The sequence below is a fragment of the Pongo abelii genome, chromosome 16 (genome assembly GCF_028885655.2).
Source record: "Pongo abelii isolate AG06213 chromosome 16, NHGRI_mPonAbe1-v2.0_pri, whole genome shotgun sequence".
NCBI lineage: Eukaryota > Metazoa > Chordata > Mammalia > Primates > Hominidae > Pongo > Pongo abelii.
The window spans coordinates 31,012,074-31,034,597 of NC_072001.2; the positions used below are offsets into that span (position 1 = coordinate 31,012,074).

The 22,524-nt window shown below is 44.0% G+C and overlaps 1 protein-coding gene across 3 annotated transcripts; it reads left to right on the forward strand.

Moving 5' to 3' along the window:
* Positions 1 to 13,525: 13,525 nt before the first annotated feature.
* Positions 13,526 to 21,989, forward strand: LOC100439011 (golgin subfamily A member 6-like protein 1). Of its 3 annotated transcripts, XM_054532445.2 has the most exons (10): positions 13,526 to 13,862; positions 15,510 to 15,638; positions 16,436 to 16,465; positions 16,730 to 16,780; positions 16,869 to 16,962; positions 17,058 to 17,164; positions 18,538 to 18,596; positions 18,927 to 19,068; positions 19,712 to 20,782; positions 21,440 to 21,989. In XM_054532445.2, exons 1-10 carry the CDS (start codon positions 13,575 to 13,577, stop codon positions 21,500 to 21,502), a joined length of 2,034 nt encoding a protein of 677 aa, XP_054388420.1. In that variant the 5' UTR covers positions 13,526 to 13,574; the 3' UTR covers positions 21,503 to 21,989. The 3 variants fall into 3 exon arrangements, with proteins under 3 accessions (XP_054388420.1, XP_054388423.1, XP_054388422.1); XM_054532448.2 differs by lacking the exon at positions 16,436 to 16,465 and having other exon boundaries at positions 13,534 to 13,862; positions 19,715 to 20,782; positions 21,440 to 21,983; XM_054532447.2 differs by lacking the exon at positions 16,436 to 16,465 and having other exon boundaries at positions 13,548 to 13,862; positions 21,440 to 21,983.
* Positions 21,990 to 22,524: the final 535 nt, after the last annotated feature.

Consider the following 22,524-nt stretch of genomic DNA (forward strand, 5'->3'; position numbering starts at 1 on the left):
TGAAACTTGCCTCCTATGTTCTGTATTTTTTGAAATACCTTAAATTATCCTTGGTTAATGTGACATTCCATATGGAAGAGATCAGAGGTTTCACTTGTTTCTAGGACTCTTACTTTCTTAGTTCTTTAGTTCTTTTCTTAGTTACCGATATTTATATATCAAGAAAATCACCACTTGATTCAAAAAATGTGCTGCAAATATATTCTCTAGTTTATGTGTTTTTCTTTATAGTGTTTTATTGCTATGTGGCATTTAACATTTTTTGTATTTATATTTCTCATGCTTATTCTGTTCTTTCTAATAAATTATTTAAGAACATTTTCCCCAGTCTGAGATTGAAATATGTATATATATATATATGTATATATGTTTGTACTCCTACCTGCCATGGCCTATTCTAGATCTTGAATCTTAGATTTCTTTGGTGTTTATTTGGAAATAGGACATGAGACAAGCTCCAACATGCATATGTACTCGGCCTGTTAATTTTGTGTGGATCAATATCTAGTGGGCCTTTCTTTGTTGACATCACTTTGTGTTTCAGATTACATTCAGTTGCTTCAGCTAGTCGGTCAGTTTTTTCTCCTGAGTTCTCTCTGGGGGCCTCTGAGCAGCTTCCACACAGATAGGCTGTCCACTGTCTGCTGAAGGCCATCACCTTGGAATCATCCTGGGATTCCCTTTGCCACTTTTCTTTGTTCAATATTCTCATCTTCCTTTTTTTATTTCCTCGTGGTGAGTGTTGAGGGTATTCAGTGGAGCTGATGGTATGATACATGATTTTAGAAACATGATGAAAAGCCAGACAATGAAGAACCTCATATGCCATGAGTTTTAGCTTCCTTTTAATGGTAGTGTAACTATTGAGAATATTTTATAGGTGAGTTATATTTGCTCTTATTGAGGATCCACTGTGGCTAAAATTTGTGGAATAGATGGAATGAAGGAAAATTAGATAAAGCCTGTTGTAGTAATTCAGGAAAGATATAATGGTGTAAAGAAATAAGACAGCCATAGTGGGGGTGTCATTTTCACAGAGCTTGGGGTTAATTGGGTGTGGGAGAAAGGAAAGAAGGGGCAAGGATGGTATCCAGACTTCTGAGTTTGGCTAGTAGATGGATCCTCAGAGTAGGAGTATCACGTTTAGAGTAGGCACTGAGTTTAATTTTGGACATACAGTGTAAATGATTGCAATAGATCCCTTGCCCACATTCACCAAATGTTAACATTTTACTATGTTTACTTTATAATTTGTCTCTCTGTCTTTATCTCTTTCACTTTGTACGCGCGTGTGTGTGTGAGTGTGTGTGTGTTTTCTGACCCATTTGAGAAGTTTGTGGACATGATGCTCTTCTAAATCTAATTACTTCACTGAATGTTTCCTTGAAAGGACACTGACCTCCACTCTTCTCACTTTCTGGAGCAACACAACAAGCAGGGTGAGTGGAGAGGGAGGGTCTGGCACATGACCTTAGCCTTGTGGGAGAGGTAAGGTAGGCTCCATTTTTCCTGCACTGTGCGGCAGAGATGGTGCCCCTGTCCTTGGGCTCCTACGCTCAGCACGAGTAGTAGAACTCGGAGCTTCTGTAGGGCCTAAAATGCAGATGCTTTCTACATATGTTGATTTGGGCTTGCAGTCTTATTCCCAGGAGATCTCGAGCAGAACTGAAATGGTGGGCCTATCTGTCCCCCTCTGTAAGGTTCAAGAAAGACCATGTCACCTTCCTGCCCTTGAAAAGAACAGCTCCCTCTTACTACCTGCTTCTTTGCCACACCTGTCCTGCTTGGGTGCTGAGTAGGTTAAGAAGTCAGTAGGCAGAGATTTGTCCCAGCCCAGTTAGGGAAACATAGTACTTGAAAGGGAAAGAACAAGAAGACCAGGTATTTTTTCTTTTTTCGAGACTGAGTCTCACTCTGTGGCCCGGGCTGGAGTGCAGTGGCCTGATCTCCACTCACTGCAACATCTGCCTCCCAGGTTCAAGTGATTCTTCTGCTTCAGCCTCCCAAGTAGCTGGGACTACAGGTGCTCATCACCACGACCAGCTAATTTTTGTACTTTTAGTAGAGACAGGGTTTCACCATATTGGCCAAGCTGGTCTCAAACTCCTGTCTTCGATGATCTGCCCACCTTGACCTCCCAAAGTGCTGGGATTACAGGCATGAGCCACCACACCCAGCCAGACCAGGCATTTCTTATGGAGGCAGAACCAATGGAAGAGACAGAAAAGAATTTTAACAAATATTGAAAACTCTATGGAGAAGGCAGTGGGTTTTTTTATTTGTTTGTTTCCGAAAGTCTAGAACTGAAGGGAATGGCCTCTACTAGGGATAGCATTGGTGCTTTGAAAGGCAGTATGAAAGGGCACATTGAACCATTCAGAGCTGATGGCAAAGACATAGAAACTTGAGAGGAAACAATAAGAAATATGGAGTGGAGGTCCAGGAGACCTCACATGCCAAGTGCCAAGAATTTTAGGAGGAATAATGAACAGATGGAAGAGGATTTCCAGTCGAGGAAATAATAGCGGTCATCTTCTGGTTGAACATGCTCTTTTCTGATACTGTTCTCAAATGAGAATAAAAGAATTAAAAGGTGTGAAACCACAAGGGCAGAAGCAAAAGGAAATGTGGCTAAAGCAGATGAATCTTGTTACCTTGTCTTCGTATTTTGGAAGTTGAAAATTACCACGGACTCCATGATTTAAGGCAGTGCTCGTTTATTAACCTGACAGTATCCATGGGTCAGGAGTCTGGGCTTGGTATAACTGAATCTTCTGCTCACAGCTCACACACTTGATATCAAGGTGTTGGCTGGTGCTGAGATTCTCAGTTGAGGCTCGGGGTTCTCTTCCAGGCTCACTGATTCTTGACAGAATTCATTTTCTTGCAGTCTTTGGACTGACATCCTCACTTTCTTGCTGGTATTTGGCTGGGGTTCACTCTCAGCTTCAAGAATCTGTCCTTCTTCTTCATTGACAGTTTACTGCATACTGTTTACTTTCTCTTGGTGGCCAGCAAGATTGCTTCTCATGCCCTGAGAAGCAGGGACTCATCCCCCTCATGCTTCAAACATCTTTGACTTCCCTCCTCTGCCATCAGTCAGAGAAAATGAGTTTCAAATGTCTCACTTGATTATCTTAGGCTCACTCAGGTAATCTGTGTATCTTAAGATTAATGGAATTGGAACTTTAATTATGTCTTCAAACTCACTTCCCAATACAGATGCTCCTTGATTTACAGTGGGGTTGCATTTCAGTAAACCCATCATAAGTTGAAAATACCATGTAAAAATGCATTTAATACATCTAACCTACTGAACATCATAGCTTAGCCCAACCTACCTTAAATGTGCTCAGAACACTTTCATTAACCTACAGTTGGGCAAAATCATCTAATGCAAAGCCTATTTTTTTTTTTTTGAGACAGAGTCTCACTTTGTCATGCAGGCTGGAGTGCAGTGGCATGATCTCAGCTCACTGCAGCCTCTGCCTCCCAGGTTCAAGTGATTCTCTTGCCTCAGCCTCCTGAGTAGCTGGGATTACAGGTGCACACCGCCATGCCTGACTACCTTTTGTATTTTTAGTAGAGATGAGATTTCACCACGTTGGCCAGGCTGGTCTCGAACTCCTGACCTCAAGTGATCCACCTGCCTTGGCCTCCCAAAGTGCTGGGATTACAGGTGTGAGCCACCACGCCCTGCCCACAAAGCCTGTTTTATACTAAAGTGTGGAATATCTCATGTAATTTATTGAATACCACCCTGAAAATGAAAATCAGAATGGTTGTATGAGTATTCCATATATGGTTTCTACTGAATATTGTTTTGTACCATCGCAAACTAAAATATCATAAAATGGCAAGTTGAATCATTGTAAGTTGGGGACCAGCTGAAGTATCTAGATTAGTGTTTGAACAGCCAGGATGGTGGGGCTTTGGGGACAGGGCAATCTTTAGCATTCTGCCAACCACCACCGTCCCCAGAATGGAGGGCTACACAGCTGTGGAAAGGCCCAAGGAAGATGTCCGTACACAGCCATGGAGTCATCTACAAGATATTATTATCCTGATAAAAGTCAGATGTAGAACAGTTATTCATAGCATACTATTAATACCTTTTGTCTAAGAAAGGGGGTGAAAACAGAGAAGATATATGCCTTTACTAATATTTTACAAAAGACAAAATGGAAAGTTAGATAAGTTAACAAGAGTGATAGTTTACAGGATTAGAAAGAGAATAAGGAAGGTGCAGGGGCAGGAATGAGCTATGCTTCTCTGAATGTACCTGCTTTATGGTCTAGACTTAAGAGCCATGTAAATGTTTTATATAATGTGAAAAATAAAAATGATAAAAATAAAGTGGTCTTTAAATGTTGAAAACCATCTGTGTGTCACGTTTGTGGTATGATTCCCCAGAGAAGAGATATTTAAAGCGAGTGCTTTGAAATCACAGTATTATGGCAGAATATTTCTATCATAATATATTTTAGTGACCAAAATCCCATTAAGAAACCTTAAACTGCATTCAGTGTTCTTGTTGTCAGTGTTAATATGTGTATTGCCATTTGAAACTATTATATATATTTATATATATGGATATATATGGTGTATGTGTGTGCGTATATATATATCGTGTGTGTGTGTATATATATATATATACTCTCTGGTGTGTGTGTTTATATGGTCTCTCTATATATGGTGTGTGTGTGTATATATATATATAAGTGGCCTCTCTCTATATATATGGTATATATATGTCTCCATAGTGTGTTTGTATGTATATCTATATATATATATCTATATATGGTCTCTATATATATGGTAAGAGAAAACTAATAATTTTGCTAATTCCAATAATGACCAATATTAGTGTAAAATAAAATGTTCAATTATAAAAACATAAATAAAATTCTCTCGTATTTAATTTGACTCAAAAGTGTTAGGATAAACTCATTTATTTTTCTTTTTAAGGAAATTATATATTTCATAGTTTTATCTACGTGTATTGGTTTGCTCGGGCTGTCATAACAGAGTACCACAGATAGGGCAACTTAAACAACATAAATTTATTTTCCCACAGTTCATCGGCTACAGATCCAAGATCAAGGTCCCAACAGGTTTGGTTTCTAGTGAGGTCTTTCTTCTTGGCTTACATAGAGGGCTGCCTTCTCCCTGTGTCCTCACATGTCCTTTCCCTTGTGTGTGCACACTTGTAGTGTCTTCTCCCCTTTAAGTACACCATTGCTGCTGGATTAGGCACCCCCCTTATGACCTCACTTAGCCTTAATTACCCCCTTAAGTCTCCAAATACAGCCCTATCTCTAAATACTTACCTATCTTCAAATATAGTCACATTGAGGATTAGGGCTTCAACATATGAATTTTGGGGGGAACAGAATTCAGTTTATAACACTAAGAAGCTATCATTCAAGTTTTAATTTGCAAATATCATTTTTTACTCAAATCATGGTCTCTTGTATAAATAGGTTCTGAGTCTCTGGCACAGCATTACATTTAGGCCAGAAATGAACAAATTGAGGCTGGAATATGTCTTTCCTGAAAGTGAGGAAGTTATCAGAGACTTCTAAGGTCATCTTAAAAAGAATGCAGGAGCCAACGTGAAGGAGCTTCTACTGGCCAAAAATGGAATTTCGAGGGTTCTTTATATATTTTAGACATGAGTCCACTGTCAGATAAACGGTTTGCAAATTTTTTCTCTCCATGTGTAGCTTGTCATCTTAACAGGATATCTTACAGAATCAAAGTTTTGAATTTTAATGGGTTCACTTTATCAATTTTTCCTTTAATGGTTTGTATTTTTGATGTCAAGTCTAAGAACTCTATCTAGAACCCAAAGATTTTCTCCCATGTTTTAAAAAATATTTTTTATGTTTATACGTTTTACATTTGAGTTTGTGATCCATTTTGAGGTAATGTCCATATAAAATATAAGGTTTAGTTAGAGGTTTTCTTTTGGTTTTGGTTTTTGCCTGTGGCTATTTAATTGCTCTGGTGTTATTTGTTGAAAAGGCTATCTTTCCTGCATTGAATTACTTTTGTACCTTGTCAAAAATCATTTGGGCATATTTGTGTGGGGCTACTTCTGGGTTCTCTAAACTTTTCCATTATCTGTGTGTCTGTCCCTTTATCAATACAACATTGTCTTGATTACTATAATTAAGATTACTGGATCATAATGAGGCTTAATATTGGGCAGAGTGATTCCTCTCCTTTTATTCTTCTGTGTCAAGATTGTTTTAGCTGTTCTGGGACCTATATGCTTTTCCATATAGGTTTTGGAATGAGCTTGTTTATTTTTGCAAAAACCTTGTTGGGCTTGCATTAAACTAATGCATCAATACAGGGATAGTTGACATATTTACTATATGGTCTGCTGATCCTTGAACGTGGTCTCTCTCTCCATTTATTTAGTTTTTTTTAAACCTTCTTTTATTAGCATTCTATAATTTCAGCATGTTTTGTTAAGTATATACCTAGTATTTATTTTTGGAGGGGAGCAACTGTAAATGGTATTACATCATTAATTTCAGTTTCCACATTTAATTGATGTGATTTTTCTGTTTGTTGATTTTATCGTCTACAACCTTACTAAACTCAGTTATCAGTTCTAGGATTTTCTTTGTTGTTGTTGTTGTTTTTTTTTTTGTTTTTTTTTTTTTTGCAGGTTCCAGGAGATTTTCTATACAGCCAATCATGTCATCTGTAAATGTGGACAGTTGTGTTTTTTTCTCTCTTGTTTGTGTGCCCTTTATTTTTATTGCCTTATTTTAATATCTAGAATTTCCAGTACTATGTTGAATAAGAGTGGTGAGAGCAGATGTTCTTGCTTTGTTTCTGGCCTTGTAGGGAAAGCATTTTTAGGCCTTCATGTTAACTATGATGTTAACTCTAGATTTTTGTAGATGTTCTTTATCAGTGGAGGAAGGTCACTCTCATTCCTATTCTTTATCTCCAATTTTCTTAGAGTTTTTTTTCTCTCATCATGAGTAGGTGTTGGATTTTGTCAAATGCTTTTTCTCTATCAATTAATATGACAATATGATTTTTTTCAGCTGTTGCTATTATACACTGCATTAATTGTTTTTCAAATTCTACAGCAGTTGCATACATAGAGTAATCTCACATGGTAATAGTGTGATAAAGATAAGAGATTAGGAAAACTGCTGGGAGCAGTGGTTCACACCTGTAATCCCAGCACTTTGGGAGTTCAGGAGCTCCCAGCACTTGAGCTCAGGAGTTTGAGACCAGCCTGGGCAACATGGTGAGACCTCATCTCTGCAAAAAATACAAAATTAGCTGGGCATGGTTACATGCACCTGTGGTCCCAGCTACTTGAGAGTCTGAGGTGAGAGTGCTGCTTGAGCCTGGGAGGTGGAAGGTGCAATGAGCTGAGATCATGCAACTGTACTCCAGCCTGGGCAACAGAGTGAGACTCTGCCTCAAAAAAAAATAAATAAATAAACAAATAAAAAAGATTAGGGATACTAAAATGAAAACATTAGTGTTTGGAGAGAAGGTCAAATGGATAAACTGAATCGATATTAGAAAAATAAGAGAATTCTGTAAGATAGCTGAAAAAGCTGGCATTTTATACACTGAAGTCATAATTGCTGTCCTTTAGAAGTTAGTTAATAAGAATTTGAGTTTAGAGTCAAAAGGGTCAGGCTCCATCAAATACTAATATCCTAATCAAAGAATTACTTGGCTGGGTGCGGTGGCTCACGCCTGTAATCCCAGCACTCTGGGAGGCTGAGGTGGGCAGATCAGGAGGTCAGGAGATTGAGACTATCTTGGCTAACATGGTGAAACCCCATCTCTACTAAAAATACAATAAATTATCCGGGCGTGGTGGCGGGTGCCTGTAGTCCCAGCTACTTGGGAGGCTGAGGCAGGAGAATGGCATGAACCCGGGAGGTAGAGAGCTTTCAGTGAGCTGAGATTGTGCCACTGCATTTCAGCCTGGGCAACAGAGCAAGACTCCATTTCAGAAAAAAATTATTTAACTTAACTTTAGGATGCTCTAATAATCAAAATTGATAGTGGCTTGTGAACAGATGGATCGCTTGAATACAATGGAGCCCAGAAATAAACCCAAATGCTTCTGGGGGAGTTTAGTATATTATAAGCATGACATTTTAAATCAATGAGGAAAAAGAAATCACTTACAGCTCACCCCACCATAGGCAGCAGGAATAGGAAGTCATTGGAAGAATAAAAAGATGGTGAGAACAGAACAGAATTGTAGAACAGTGCATTTCTTGCTTCCCCACTTTTCAAAGTATTTTTTGCTTTTACACAAGTATAAGTGTAATTTTATTTTCTAAATATATACTAATTCTTTTGTCTCTTGCTTAGATGAATGAAAAAATTACACCTTTAGAAAAAGAGTTGTTAGAAAAAAACCTTGGCTGCGTGTGGGGGAAGTGACAGCACAGAAGAGACCAGAGAAGAGCCTCCTGGAGGGGACCCTGCACTTTGACCATGCTGTCCGGATGGGTGCGGTGCCCTCTTCTGCAAAGTGTTCACTTCTATGCTTTTTCTGTGGTTCCATTTCATAGAAAGACTTAGGGTGATATTTCTTTTCCCTCAACTTTTTATTTTAAAAACTTGAGAACACAGAAAAGTTGATAAAATAATACAGTGAACATCGGTATGCTATTCAACTGGATTCACCAATTGACGTTTTGTCATATTTGTTTTCTCTCCTCCGTGTATGGAAGATTGTATATGTGCCCTTTTCCCCTGTGAATCATTTCAAAGTAAGTTACCAGTATCATGGCATTTCACTGTTAGGTACTTTCGCAGATATCTTCTAAGAACCAGGACATTCTCCTATATAATCACAATACCATTAATACACTCCAAAAATTTAACATCAATACACTAATGATACCTACTGTATAGATTATAATCAGCTTTCTTGCAGTAATCGGTTTAGAAGGCTTGCATCCTGTCACTGTTCACTGATTAAACTTTGAACTCTAACTTGAAACCCTGGTCATCTCTTTGCCTTCTTTCTTATATCCATTAAGTCAAAATGAGCTCTCATTTTATTTCAATGGAAAAGAGAATAGAAAAGAGGGGAAGAGTCCCTAGGAAACTTGGATAAAGTATGAGCACTTACTACCATATGTATTCTAGTTCTGTAGTTTTCAAACTTCAGGGAGCATCTCAAGGATTATTAAAGCACAGATAGCTGTCCCTCTTTCCCACTTTCTGATTCAGGAGGTGTGGGGCTGGCCCAGGAATTTGCATGTCTAACACGTTCCCACGTGTTGCTGATGCTGAGGGTCTAAGGACTACAATGCGAGAATCAGCGGTTTAGTGGATATCTACCTAATGAATACATGTTGTATTTTCTTTAGCACCTGTGATTACAGAGGAAACACCTTTCAACTAGAAGATGTCATTAAACGGAGGATAAGAGATCAGGTCAGTAAGAATTAGATTTAACTTAATGGAAATGTCACTGAAATGTTTAGAAATAATATGACAGGCCAGGCACAGTGGCTCATGCCTGTAATCCCAGCATTTTGGGAGGCCAAGGCAAATGGATCACTTGAGGTCAGGAGTTCAAGACCAGCGTGTCCAAAATGGTAAAACTCCCTCTCTACTAAATATACAAAAATTAGCTGGGCATGGTGGTGCATGCCTGTAGTCCCAGCTGCTCGGGAGGCTGAGGCAGGAGAATCGCTTGAACTCGGGAGATGGAGGTTGCAGTGAGCTGAGATGTGCCACTGCAATCCAGCCTGGGCAACAGAGCGAGACTCCATCTCAACATAAATAAGTAAATCAATAAAATAAAAATAAAAATAAAAATAAAGGGAAGATAGGGCAGCTTTGTGTACTTCACATCCTGAAAATGGGCTGATTTCCCTCAAGAGGCAGCGATTTAAGCTCTCTAGCCTGCATGGGATACATACAGGAGAAAAAAGAAGGAAAAGAAAATAAATATAAATATAAATAAATGAAAATAACACTTCTCCCTGATTATAAAGGAAATCACATTTTTTTCTAATAATTTGGATGAGAAAATATAAAGAAAAATCTTTAATTTTGCCACTGGAAACATTCCGGTTTGTTGCTTTTTACACTTTTTATGCATATAAACATTTTAAAAAGTAGAATCATAACATATGGTCTTTTGTCACTTACTATATTTTAAACATGTTTCTATGGGAGAAATATATCCTGGCATCATCATTTTTAATAGTTGGATGTATTTTTCTTTTTTTTTTTTGAGATGGAGTCTCCCTCTGTCGCCCAGGCTGAAGTGCACTGGTGCCATCTTGGCTCACTGGAAGCTCTGCCTCCCAGGTTCATGCGATTCTCCTGCCTCAGCCTCCCGAGTAGCTGGGACTACAGGCACCCGCCACCACGCCTGGCTAATTTTTTGTCTTTTTTTAGTAGAGACGGGGTTTCACCGTGTTAGTCAGGATGGTCTCCATCTCCTGACCTTGTGATCTGCCCGCCTCGACCTCCCAAAGTGCTGGGATTACAGGCATGAGCCACAGCGCCCGGCCTATAGCCGGATGTATGTTAAGTGAATAGCTGCCACCCAGAGGTGAATTTCCTGGTATATACATTTTAATGGACTCGAGTGAGGATTTTTGCACTGAATTCATAGAAGTAGAATTCCTAGAGGAAAATAATATAAAACTGTTTCAGGATTTTTAAAAGAAATGTTCCAATTATCCTGTAGGAAAATTGGTTCAGTTTACACTCCCACCAACAGGGAGAGAGCTCCAGGTTCCCCCTTCCATTTGTCATCTTTGCTGGTCTTTAAGCAGAAAATCTCATTGTTTTCATTACATTTCTTTGATTTCTAGTGCTTTTGAATCTTTTTCATTTGCTCATTGGCCATTTTTATTCTTGCGGGACATGCCGGTTTCTCCATTGCCCATTTTCTGCTGGAAATCATTCATGTTTTTTTTGTCAGTAATTTTAAAGATTTCTTTATAGGCTAAGGATACAAACCTTTTATCTGTCAATGAGGTTACAAAGACTTTCTCCCAGTAAGTAATTTGTCATTTCACTTTATTTATTTTTTGCTAGCAAAGCACCGAAATCAAATTTCACTTAATTTTTATCCTGCTGAATGAACACATTTTAACTTAGTGATTTTAGTGGAAACAGGAGCAGGACAGAATGTAATACCTAGATCTCACTCTATCACCCCAGCTGGAGTGCAGTGGCATGATCATAGCTACCGCAGCTGCAAACTCCTGGGCTCAAGTGATTTTCCCACCTCAGCCTCCCAAGTAGCTCTAGGACTACAGGTGTGTGCCACCAAGCCCAGCTAATTTTTAAATTTCTTTTGTAGAGATGTGAATTTGCTATACTGCCCAGACTGGTCTTGAACTTGTGACTTACCCCATCTTGGCTTGCCAATATGCTGGGAGTACAGGTGTGAACTACTGCTCCCGGCCAAGAGCTTACTTTGTTTCCTAGTGAGGTTCTTGGTATCTTTTTATATTTGAGGCTTTCGTGCTAGTGCTGAAGTATTACACTCACCATCTGAGGTTTACAGGACTTTTGTTTTAATATTGAACAGAGGGAACTGTTTAGTTTTGCATCTTTGCAGGTATACAAAATGTGCCTACCAGGACTCTGCTTTATATCCATTGAAAAGCAAGGAGTAATACAGTAAAAGTTTGCCTGTCTAGAGGCTTTGGAAGAATGGAGTATTCTGGCTTAATTCTATTAACTTGGAAGGATGAAGGTGAAAAAAATTCAAAACTTTAATTTCCTGTTGAGTGCAATTTGAAAATATAGCCAATGAGTCCACTTTTCTTCTCTAGTAAGTTTGGACATTCAGATCTACTTGGTCTTTTATCATAGAACTTTCAGTGCACCTGAGTCTTACACTGTGAAGATCCTTTTCTAAAACATTAGATGTAAGAGGATAGAAATGATATTGGATGAGATCAGGCTGGATGACAACTGATACCTGTAAATATATTTTTTAGATGAAATCTCTGATTGCCACTCGTTTTCTTATTGAACTCATAAAAATAAAACGCACTGGCTGGAGGGTGGAAGTAGGAAGGAGATTTATGTCTTTTAATTGCATGTCATTGTTTCATATCGAGACAGAACATATAGGATCCCTGGCTTTGGACCTACAGAAGGAAACACATTTTTCTACCTGCTGTATGGCAGAGGTTCCTGAACACCTGGACGGCTTATTGCAGCATGGATTGCTGGGCCCTACTCCAGAGTTTCCGATTCATCAGGTCTAGGGTGGGGCCTGAGAATTTACATTTATAAGAATTTCCCAGGTGCTCCTGGTCCAGAGACTACATTTTTTAGAACCACTCTTATATGCTAATTGTAAATTGTAGAACTCTAGAAAAAAGCTTAGTTTGGTCTGGGATAAGAAGCACACAGGTAATGGAGCAAATCATGAAAAAGTCAACCCTTGATCCCAGGTAACAAACAATACACAGTGACATAACACAATTCTTGGTTTTCATGATTGCAAGTCATAGCCAAGTATCAAGTGAGAAATTCAGTTTCATTTTCAGGGCTTAGAGGCCAGATGATTCTAGAAAAATAGGACTTAGTGATTAACCTCATGAGAGTGGGAGTTATTTATGTCCTTATTCTCTCCCCCATCACTTAGCATTTAGCCTTACTTTAGAAGGGTCCTGTATTTGCTTTAACCTTGTAAAGAACTTTGAGTGCTTATTAAATGGAAAGGTTTGTGCGTGTGTGTGTGTGTGTGTGTGTGTGTGTGTGTGTGTGTATGCATATATTTAGAGACAGAGTCTCGTTCTGTAGCCCAGGCTGAAGTGCAGTGGCATGATTTTGGCTCACTGCAACCTCCGCCTCACAGGTTCAAGGGATTCTCCTGCCTCAGCCTCCCAAGTAGCTGGGATTACAGGCACCTGCCACCATGCCCAGCTACTTTTGTATTTTTAGTACAGACAGGGTTTCATCATGTTGGCCAGGCTGGTCTTGAACTCCTGAATTCGGGCGATCCACCCGCCCCAGCCTCCCAAAGTGCTGGGATTACAGGCATGAGCCATCACGCCGGGCTCAAAAGCTTTGTGTTTTTAAAGATATTAGACATGTTTCTTGTTTGTTTGTTTTTTTTTAACTTAACACTAACGTAGGAGAATAAGAGAAAGTTTTTCCAAAAAAGAGAAAACATTGTGATTACTTTATCTTATTGGAATGTTGGATACTAAAGTCTGCTTTATCAATCATCAAGCACACTATAAAATTTCCATTTTAATAGGATTTGTACCTCAATTGAGGTAATAAAGTTTTAAAGTTTTTAAAGTGAAAGCCAGCCCCGCCCCTCTCCTGGAGTGGGCGGGGACAGCAGTTGCATGGGCAGCTTTCCTTGTGACAACACAGGTCCTTCATGACACGCTGCTGTCTGGCCACGCCTCCTTTTCCTTTCATCTTTCCCATTGGCCAATGGGCTTCAAGCATTAAGGCCACGCCCCTATTCTGCATTCCAGTGCAGCCCTGGTTACGCCTCCTCTGGCTCAGTCACACAGCAACGTAGAGGTGACTGGAGGTGTATAGTTGTCCTCACCTGGATCATGCTGATGTGGCCCCAACCCCACCTCCCTACCCATCCCCACCTCCCTACACACCCCCACCTCCCTACACACCCCAACCTCCCTACCTATCCCCACCTCCCTACACACCCCCACCTCCCTACACACCCCCACCTCCCTACACACCCCCACCTCCTTACCCATCCCCACCTCCCTACCCACCCCCACCTCCCTACCCACCCCCACCTCCCTACCCATCCCCACCTCCCTACCCAACCCATGATGTCCAAAGAAACCCAACAGAACAAATTGGCCAAGGCCAAGGAAAAGGTAAACGCACCAGCACCCCAACCCAAGCCAAGGCCCCCTCTGACAGCCGAACTGCTGCCAGTCTGTGCCACTCCCGAGGCACACCAGGCTGGGCCCCCCCAGTGCATCTGGGATCCCCACACCAAAATCTTGTCAGCCAGCCCAACCCCCACATGAGTCCTGCCCCTGCCCTGCCCAGCACCCCAGGGTGACTTTGAGCAGGTGACTCCCGGGGCTTCCAACTCCATACTCTGCCTTACCTCCTGCTACCCCAAACCCAACCTCCCTGGGCTCTTTGGGCTCACATCTCCAAGGACCTGGGTGCCCCAGAACCTGCCCTCACCAGTTGCCACAGGGTGACTTTGGGGATGTGACTCCTGGGGCTCCTTGTCCCGTACTTGGCCCTCACCTCCTGCCGCCCCAAGCCTGACCTCACGGGGCTCTTTGAGGTCACGTCTCCAAGGACCTGGGTCCCAATTTTGTTACCCCCACTCCCCAGTCTCAAAGTGGCAACTTGGGCATTGCGCTCATATGTCCCCCCCCCCCGCCACTCCACCAAGGAGTGGAATGTAGTGATGTCACAGTCCCTCTACAACTGTCATTACTACCATGAGACCAGCCTTTGGTCTTAGGACCCAGTCCCCTAAGTGTTCTTGCCCACTTCTGTTTCCTCTGGTTGCAGCACAGGTTTCCAGCTGGAAGGGGAATGGGGACTGTGGGACCTAGAAGAGAGAGGTTTCAGGCTGCCTGACTTCCTTATCACAGACGTTGACAGTGTGAAAAGCCTACACCTCCCCCATGAGCTCAACATGTTGACAGTGTCTCTGGGTGGCAATGGGAGAATGGGTTGGGTTTGGTTTTCTCCCAGGCTTCTACTCTCCAGAGAGACTTTAACATTTTTTCTGAGTTCTGCACCTCAGATTTGAATTCTCCATTGTTCTTGAACCAGAGTGCCCCTCAGTCACTGGTTTCTGGAGTGAGATCTGCTTATCTTCTGCGGAACAGATCTTGGGAAACTGGACTTGACAGCTTGAGTCTTCCTCATCTCATCTCAACCTGGGGTACTTTGAGTGCCACAGGATAAATATGGGGCATCTTTCTGAAGCATCAGTTTCCCTTGATTCTATTGAGAGACAAAACATTAATGTACTTAGGGATGAAAGTCACATAGATTTATAAGAGTATACAAGACTTCTCTCTGAAATGAGGCTTGGGTTGTCCTCTTTCTGTTAAATTCCCAGATTTAACAGAAAGGCTGCCTTCTGCCATAAGGATACATTGATGTAAAGGTTTGAGAGGTACTGGTGCACTTCTTAACACTAACAGATGTGTGAGGGTGAATAACTCTAAACCACAGAGTGTACAGTTCCTGCCTACTTAATATTTGCTTTTCTACCAATGCCTCTGGTTTTGGTCCCTGGCAGCTGCTGATTTGTGGCAAAATCCCAGAGCTCAGAGTCAGAAAACTGAGTTTAAGTTCCATTACTGCCTTTTTTTTCAGCCATGGTATCAATCTCTCTCAGTCACTAACTGATTGTGACAACATTTCCTACAGTTGGTGGCATTAAATCAGATGGTCTACAAGAGTATTTAGTATAAACTGTAAAGCAGGATGTGACTGTAGGAGCTTGTAGTTCTCATGAGTATCACTGCTCTTCCTTTCCACAGTTGACAGACCATCATGCCCAGACCAACCCTAGTGTTGGTGCAGGAGCAAGCGACACCAAAAAGAAGAAAATAAATAATGGCACTAACCCTGAGACAACCACTTCTGGTGGTTGCCACTCACCTGAGGATGTGAGTCTTGGCTGGCCAGGCTCCTGGGGACAGAGGGCCCAAGGGGTGGTGGAGGGTAATTGTTAAGATTGTGGAAGAACTGCCAGGTACTGGTTAAGGGTTCTGGGTTTGAATCCTACCTCTCCATCTGCTAGGGATATGATTTAGGGCAAATTGCTTGAGCTCTTTGGGCCTCTCTTTTCACATCTGTAAAACAGGAGTGGTATTGTTTTACTTGTATTTGTGAAGTTTAAATGGGATTTGTCATTGTGTTTTTATGTTAATCCCTAGTCCAGGGCCTGCTGTAAACTCTCCTTCTTGGGCTTGCATTTCCTGAGGTAGAGTTAGAGAGTATCAGAGGTTTCTGTTAGCTCTGAGAGCCTGACAGTTAAAGGCCCACTAGAATGGAAACCTCGGGGCCAAGGGCTCCTGTCTGCCTTTTCTGACCTCTATCCCCGCTGTGAGGAACTGTCCCTGGCCTGTATGTGCTCAACGTTTGCTGAATGAATGCACCTTTCTAAATCACAAGTTGGCAGAAGGGTGGGCTTTTCTCACACTCCATCTCTGAAGGTTTCTGTTACTGTCTTTCCAAGAGAATCTAGTTTCAGACTTTGAGTTCCGTGGCTGGGGGCAGAAACCAACAAAGACCCAAATCCTTCTTCTTTGGGAGTTGAGGAGAGTTTACCAGTTTGTGTTCCCATTGGGTCTGAGAACTGTGCCTTTTAAATCCATTCCTGACCCCTGCCTACCGCTTCCTGGCCTGGGGAGTAGAGTCGAGGGGGCCACCCTCAGTCACCTTCCTTTGACTCTCCCCACAGAAACAACAGAACCGAGCTCAGCTGGAAGAAGTAACGCGATTTCTTTGTTTGCTCACGACATGACCGCTGGGTTTGGGGTCACTCAGATGTAGAGGCCCCAGTCTCATCTCCCCCACTCCCAGCCTGGGGAAGAAGGCTCACCCCCCTTATTCCACCCCATCCCCACAGGGTCCCTGATAAACTGGTCCCATGGGTGGGCCTGTCCTGGGGCAGTGGTGCCATTCTGGGGGCATGTCTCTTGCTGTGCCATCTCTGCCTCCTCCTAGCAAGAGCTCTGTCTTCCTCTTTCTATAGGAAAAGAAGGCAAACCACCAACATCAGGAAGCTCTAAGGAGGGAGCTAGAGGTGAGTGGAGGGTGTGAAGTTCCCTCCTGTCCTCTGGAGAATGTTTCTTTGCTTCTCTTTCAGCATTTGCTTGTCTTTTCTCCCAAAGGCCCAGGTTCATACCATACGAATCCTTACATGTCAGAAAACCGAGCTTCAGACGGCACTCTATTACAGCCAGCAAGCTGTCAAGCAGTTGGAAGGTAGGAATCTGGCACCCCATCATCCTTGAACCTGGCACTTTGACAGGCCTTTAGGGGGAGTCCTTTGGGCCACATCTGAATGTCTCTCATTCCAGGAGAGGCCAGGGATCTGATCGGCCGCCTGCACGATTCATGGAAGTTTGCAGGAGAGTTAGAGGAGGCTCTCTCTGCCGTCACTACACAGAAGAAGAAGGCGGATAAGGTGAGTTCAACCACTGCCCCGTCCCCTGGTAGCCCAGCTTTGCAGATAGAGGAGTGAGCCTAAAGTTCCCTTCTGTAGGATGGAGTGTCCTGCCCAGAAGGCAGCATTGCCATTTCTTGCTGCTTTTGTGTGTGGTTGTTAGAGGCAGACTGGGGCTGAGTCGGCTGCTGCAGGTGAATTGGGGAGCACTGTGGGGAGCGAGCACTGGACATAGAGCTCAGAGGCCAAGTGCCCGCCCTGCCCATCCTTGGCTGTGGCCTTGGCCAAGTCCTAAGTGGCGGTTAGGGTACTTGTACCATAAAGGTACAGAAGAGTATCTTGAGTATGTTATTATTTGTGTGGAGAGAGGGAGCAGGTATATATGTGTGTGTGTGTACATATTATGGTAATATATATAAAACATGTTTGTAAGGATTCATTAAAAAACTCAGGATAGAGGCACAGTGTGGGGGGGAGATATTTCCCTTCTGGACTTTCTGAGTTTTGGACTATGCGAACGTATCATCCTTTCAAAAATTCAACAAAGGATTAATTTCCTCCTTCTTAACTGTGCCCCTACCTCCAGCGAAAGAATGGGCTTAGAGAATCAGATATACCTGGGTGTTGAAATTCCAGCTCTAAGTGATCTTAGGCAGCACTTAACCTTTAATGCCACACATTTTTCATCTACACAATAGAAATAATAATGGTAATCTTCTCCTGTGGAGGTTGTGAGGATTAAATGGGATTATTAGCATCGTGCCTGGTGAAGCACTCAATAAAGGTTCCAACAGTGGTAGTAATAAGAGTAATAACAATAGCAATATTATCTGAGCTCTCTGGGCCCCTGTTAGCCAGCCCTAAATTCAGTCTCTTTTCCTGTCCCTTCCACCTTCACTGAGTTCTCTGAAAAACAAATGAGGGCCGGGTGCTCTCACTCACACCTGTAATGCCAGCACTTTGGGAGGCCGAGGTGGGCGGGTCATCTGAGGTCAGGAGTTCAAGACTAGACTGACCAACATGAAGAAACCCCGTCTCTACTAAAAGTACAAAATTAGCCGGGTGTGGTGGCACACGCCTGTAATCCCAGCTACTCGGGAAGCTGAGGCAGGAGAATCGCTTGAACCCAGGAGGTGGAGGTTGTGGTGAGCCGAGATTATGCCATTGCACTCCAGTCAGGGCAACAAGAACAAAACTCTGCCAAAACAAAAAAACAAACAAACAAACAAAGAAAAACAAATGAGAACATGGGCTTGGAAATGCCTTGAGAACATGTCAGGTGTGATTGAGAGTGAGGAAGTGTTACTGTGGAGTAGTCACAGTGGCTGTTGTTCCTGGTCATCCAGCTACTCCTCTGCCTGCTCTGTCCTGACTTAACCTTTCTCTATTTGCAGTACATCGAGGAGTTAACAAAGGAGAGGGACGCCCTGAGTCTGGAACTGTACAGGAACACGTAGGATGGGGGAAGGTGGAATGGGAGGTCTGGGGGCCCTTAGCGTGGGTGGTGTGCTGGGAGGTGGGGGGTACAGGTGAGCATGGGGAGAGGCTCCTACAGGTTTTCATGTGTGCACAGGGAAGCTCTAGTTCCAGCTGTGTCACTGACTCATGGGGTAGCCTCAGGCAACTCATGTCTTCTCTCTGGCCTGCCACCTGTGACTTTTAATTCCTGGGGTCCCTACCAATGCCACAGTTCTGTGGTTGTGGGCTGAAAGTAGAGGGCTGATCACCAAAGCGGTCCTTTCTGTTTTTCGTTCATTCCTTTCTCTACTGCCTCTGGCCATAGCATAACCGATGAGGAGCTGAAGGAGAAAAACGCCGAACTACAAGAAAAACTTCGACTTGTAGAATCTGAAAAGTCTGAGATCCAGCTCAATGTAAAGGAGCTAAAAAGGAAGCTGGAGAGGGCCAAGCTCCTGCTGCCACAGGTGAGCAGCTGCAGCCCCGGGGGTTGTGGGAGCCCCACCCGGCTGGGACCATGGTCTAGGGATCATGCAGGGTATGGGGAAGCTCCAGCCAAGAGCTGGAAAATTTGGGTCCCTGTTCTGGTCCCACCATAGAATCCTCTAGAGTGTGCTAAAAATGTACAAATTGGGGCCCTGCCTGGGGAATCAGAATCTCAGAGTTAGTGCTTAAAATATTTCTGTAAAGGATCCTGGATGAAAACCATTATTTTATAGATTACATTTATTTATTTATTTATTTATTTATTTTGAGTTGGAGTCTCGCTCTTTCACCCAGGCCAGAGTGCAGTGGCGCAATCTTGGCTCACTGCAAGCTCCGCCCCCGGGGTTCACGCCATTCTCCAGCCTCAGCCTCCCAAGTAGCTGGGACTACAGGCGCCCACCACCACACCCGGCTAATTTTTTGTATTTTTAGTAGAGATGGAGTTTCACCGTGTTAACCAGGATGGTCTCCATCTCCTGACCTCGTGATCTGCCCGCCTCAGCCTCCCAAAGTGCTGGGATTACAGGCGTGAGCCACCGCACCTGGCCTATAAATTACATTTATATGGCTAGCTCATGAGTCTGTTTCCTTCTGAGGTTCAAACCAACACTTTCACTATTCCAGCAGCAGCTGCATGCAGAGGCTGGCCACCTGGGTAAGGAGCTGCAGAGTGTGTCAGCAAAGCTCCAAGCCCAGGTGGAAGAGAACGAGTTGTGGAACCACCTGAACCAGCAACAGGAGAAGAAGATGTGGAGGCAGGAAGAGAAGATACAGGAGCGGGAGGAGAAGATAAGGGAGAGGGAGGAGAAGATACGGGAATGGGAGGAGAAGATACAGGAGCAGGAGGAGAAGATATGGGAGCAGGAGGAGAAGATGCGGAGGCAGGGGGAGATGATGCGAGAGAAGGAGGAGAAGATACGGGAGCTGGAGGAGAAGATACACGAGCAGGAGAAGATACGGGAGGAGGAGGAGAAGAGGCAAGAGCAGGAGAAGATACACGAGCAGGAGAAGAGGAAGGAGCAGGAGGAGAAGATGCGGAGGCAGGAGGAGATAATGCGAGAGAAGGAGGAGAAGATACGGGAGCTGGAGGAGAAGATACATGAGCAGGAGAAGATACGGGAGGAGGAGGAGAAGAGGCAGGAGCAGGAGAAGATACACAAGCAGGAGAAGATACACGAGCAGGAGAAGAGGAAGGAGCAGGAGGAGAAGATGCGGAGGCAGGAGGAGATAATGCGGGAGAAGGAGGAGAAGATACGGGAGCTGGAGGAGAAGATACATGAGCAGGAGAAGATACGGGAGGAGGAGGAGAAGAGGCAGGAGCAGGAGAAGATACGCGAGCAGGAGAAGATACGTGAGCAGGAGAAGAGGCAGGAGCAGCAGGAGAAGATGTGGAGGCAGGAGGAGAAGATAAGGGAGCAGGAGGAGAAGATAAGGGAGCAGGAGGAGAAGATGTGGAGGCAGGAGGAGAAGGTGCGGAAGCAGAAAGATATGATGCGGGAGCAGGAGGAGAAGATACGTGAGCAGGAGGAGATGATGCAGGAACAGGAAGAGAAGATGGGGGAGCAGGAGGAGAAGATGGGGGAGCAGGAAAAGAAGATGCAGGAACAGGAGGAGAAGATGCGGAGGCAGGAGGAGAAGATGTGGGAACAGGAAGTGAGGCTGCGGCACCAGGAGGAGAAGATGCAGGAACTAGAGGTGAGGCTGCAGGAGCTGGAGGAGAGGCTGGGGGAGCTGGGGTGGAAGGCCGAGCTCTGGGGGGAGCAGACGAAGGTGCGTGGAAACCCTGGAGATCATACAGAACGACCTCACCACAACTTAGCAGATGGTGGTTGGCTCCCTCTGCTTTTCCACCAGTCTGTGGCCTACAGTTGAAATGGTGGGAAGAAGGGTATGAGATTTGAGGCTGGGGAGGGAGGCATGGGCCTCTAGGCAAGGGAGGCAGTCATTTAGGCCTGGAGGAAGGGGCCAGGGCAAGGGGCCTGGGCAGGCGACAGAGCCCCACAGTATCCTCGCCACCCTGTTTATGGGCCCAGAATCTGGAAGCCAGCCACTACCTACCCTGACACCTATCCTGCAGGTGGAGCTGAAGAGCCAAGAGGCTCAGAGTCTGCAGCAGCAGCGAGACCGTTACCTGGGTCACCTGCAGCAGTACGTGGCCACCTATCTGCAGCTGGCCTCTGAGAAGGAGGCACTGCCCAGCTGCAGCAGCAGGAAGCTCAGGGCGAAGCGGTGGCCGAAATGGGCCACCAATAGTTGCAGGAGACCCGGTTGAGGGAGGTGATGAGGGCGGGGCCCCAAGCGGGATGACCTGGCAACCTCCGTGCCTTCTCACTCTCTTTCCTGGCCCCTTAGGAGCACCTGGAAGCTGCCATCTACCGAGCAAATGACAAGAACGCAAAAACAATAAACATGTAAAAGCCAGCAGCAAGGCCTGGAGAAGAGTAAGCCGCCACGTGACTGTTTAGAAGAGAGTCTGAGCACAAACCTGAAAAAAAACATTTATTTATTTTAAATTTTGGCAAAATACTGGGGCCAGGCACGGTGGCTCACGCCTGTAATCCCAGCAACTTGGGAGACCGAGGTGAATGGATGACCTGAGGTCAGGAGTTCAAGACCAGCCTGGCCAATACAAAAATTAGCCAGGCATGGTGGCGCGTGCCTGTAATCCCAGCTACTTGGGAGGCTGAGGCAGGAGAATCGCTTGAACCTGGGAGGCAGAGGTTGCAGTGAGCTGAGATCGTGCCAATGCACTCAAGCCTGGGTGACAGAGCGAGACTCCGTCTCAAAAAAAAAAAAAAGTTTCTTCCTTACATGTATGTTTCTATTGTGTTTTTTCTTGGTCTTTCTCGTTTAGTCTTGTGTTGTCTTATGGCATTCCTAATAAACTTTGTTCTGCCTCCAGAGAGTATTGATGTTGACTTTATGGCACACAACTGGAGTAAGGGCAGATCGCCTTCATCTAGTTTGGGACTAAGATGGTTCAAAGCAAGTTTTAGGTTTTGTGACAGCTGGTCTATGTTTTATTCATTTGGACTACTAGGGGTGGCCCTTCCAGGGTCCCCACCGAGGTCCCATCTCCTTCCCGGGACCCAAATCCTCATTAGATCATTTCAGCCCTGTGAGAGTGCCAAACATTCAGGTAGGCTCTCCAGCCCCTTAAGTACTACTTCATACTCAGTTTCTTAGCCTCTTAGCCCTCTACTGTTGACCAATCACCAAATGTGGGAAAAGCACCACAGACTGTCAGGGTCACCTCCTAGGCCTGGTCACTCAAGTTCTGGCTGAGGTCTTCAGTTACCTTCCAACAATTGTTTTTGATTGGGGGCAGGGCACACTTTTGTCCAGTTTTTCTAACTGCTCTTGTGGGGAGGCGAATCTGTAACAAGCTCCTCTGCCTTTAGTGAAAGTTGAAAACCTTCATCTGTCCTTTTTTTGTT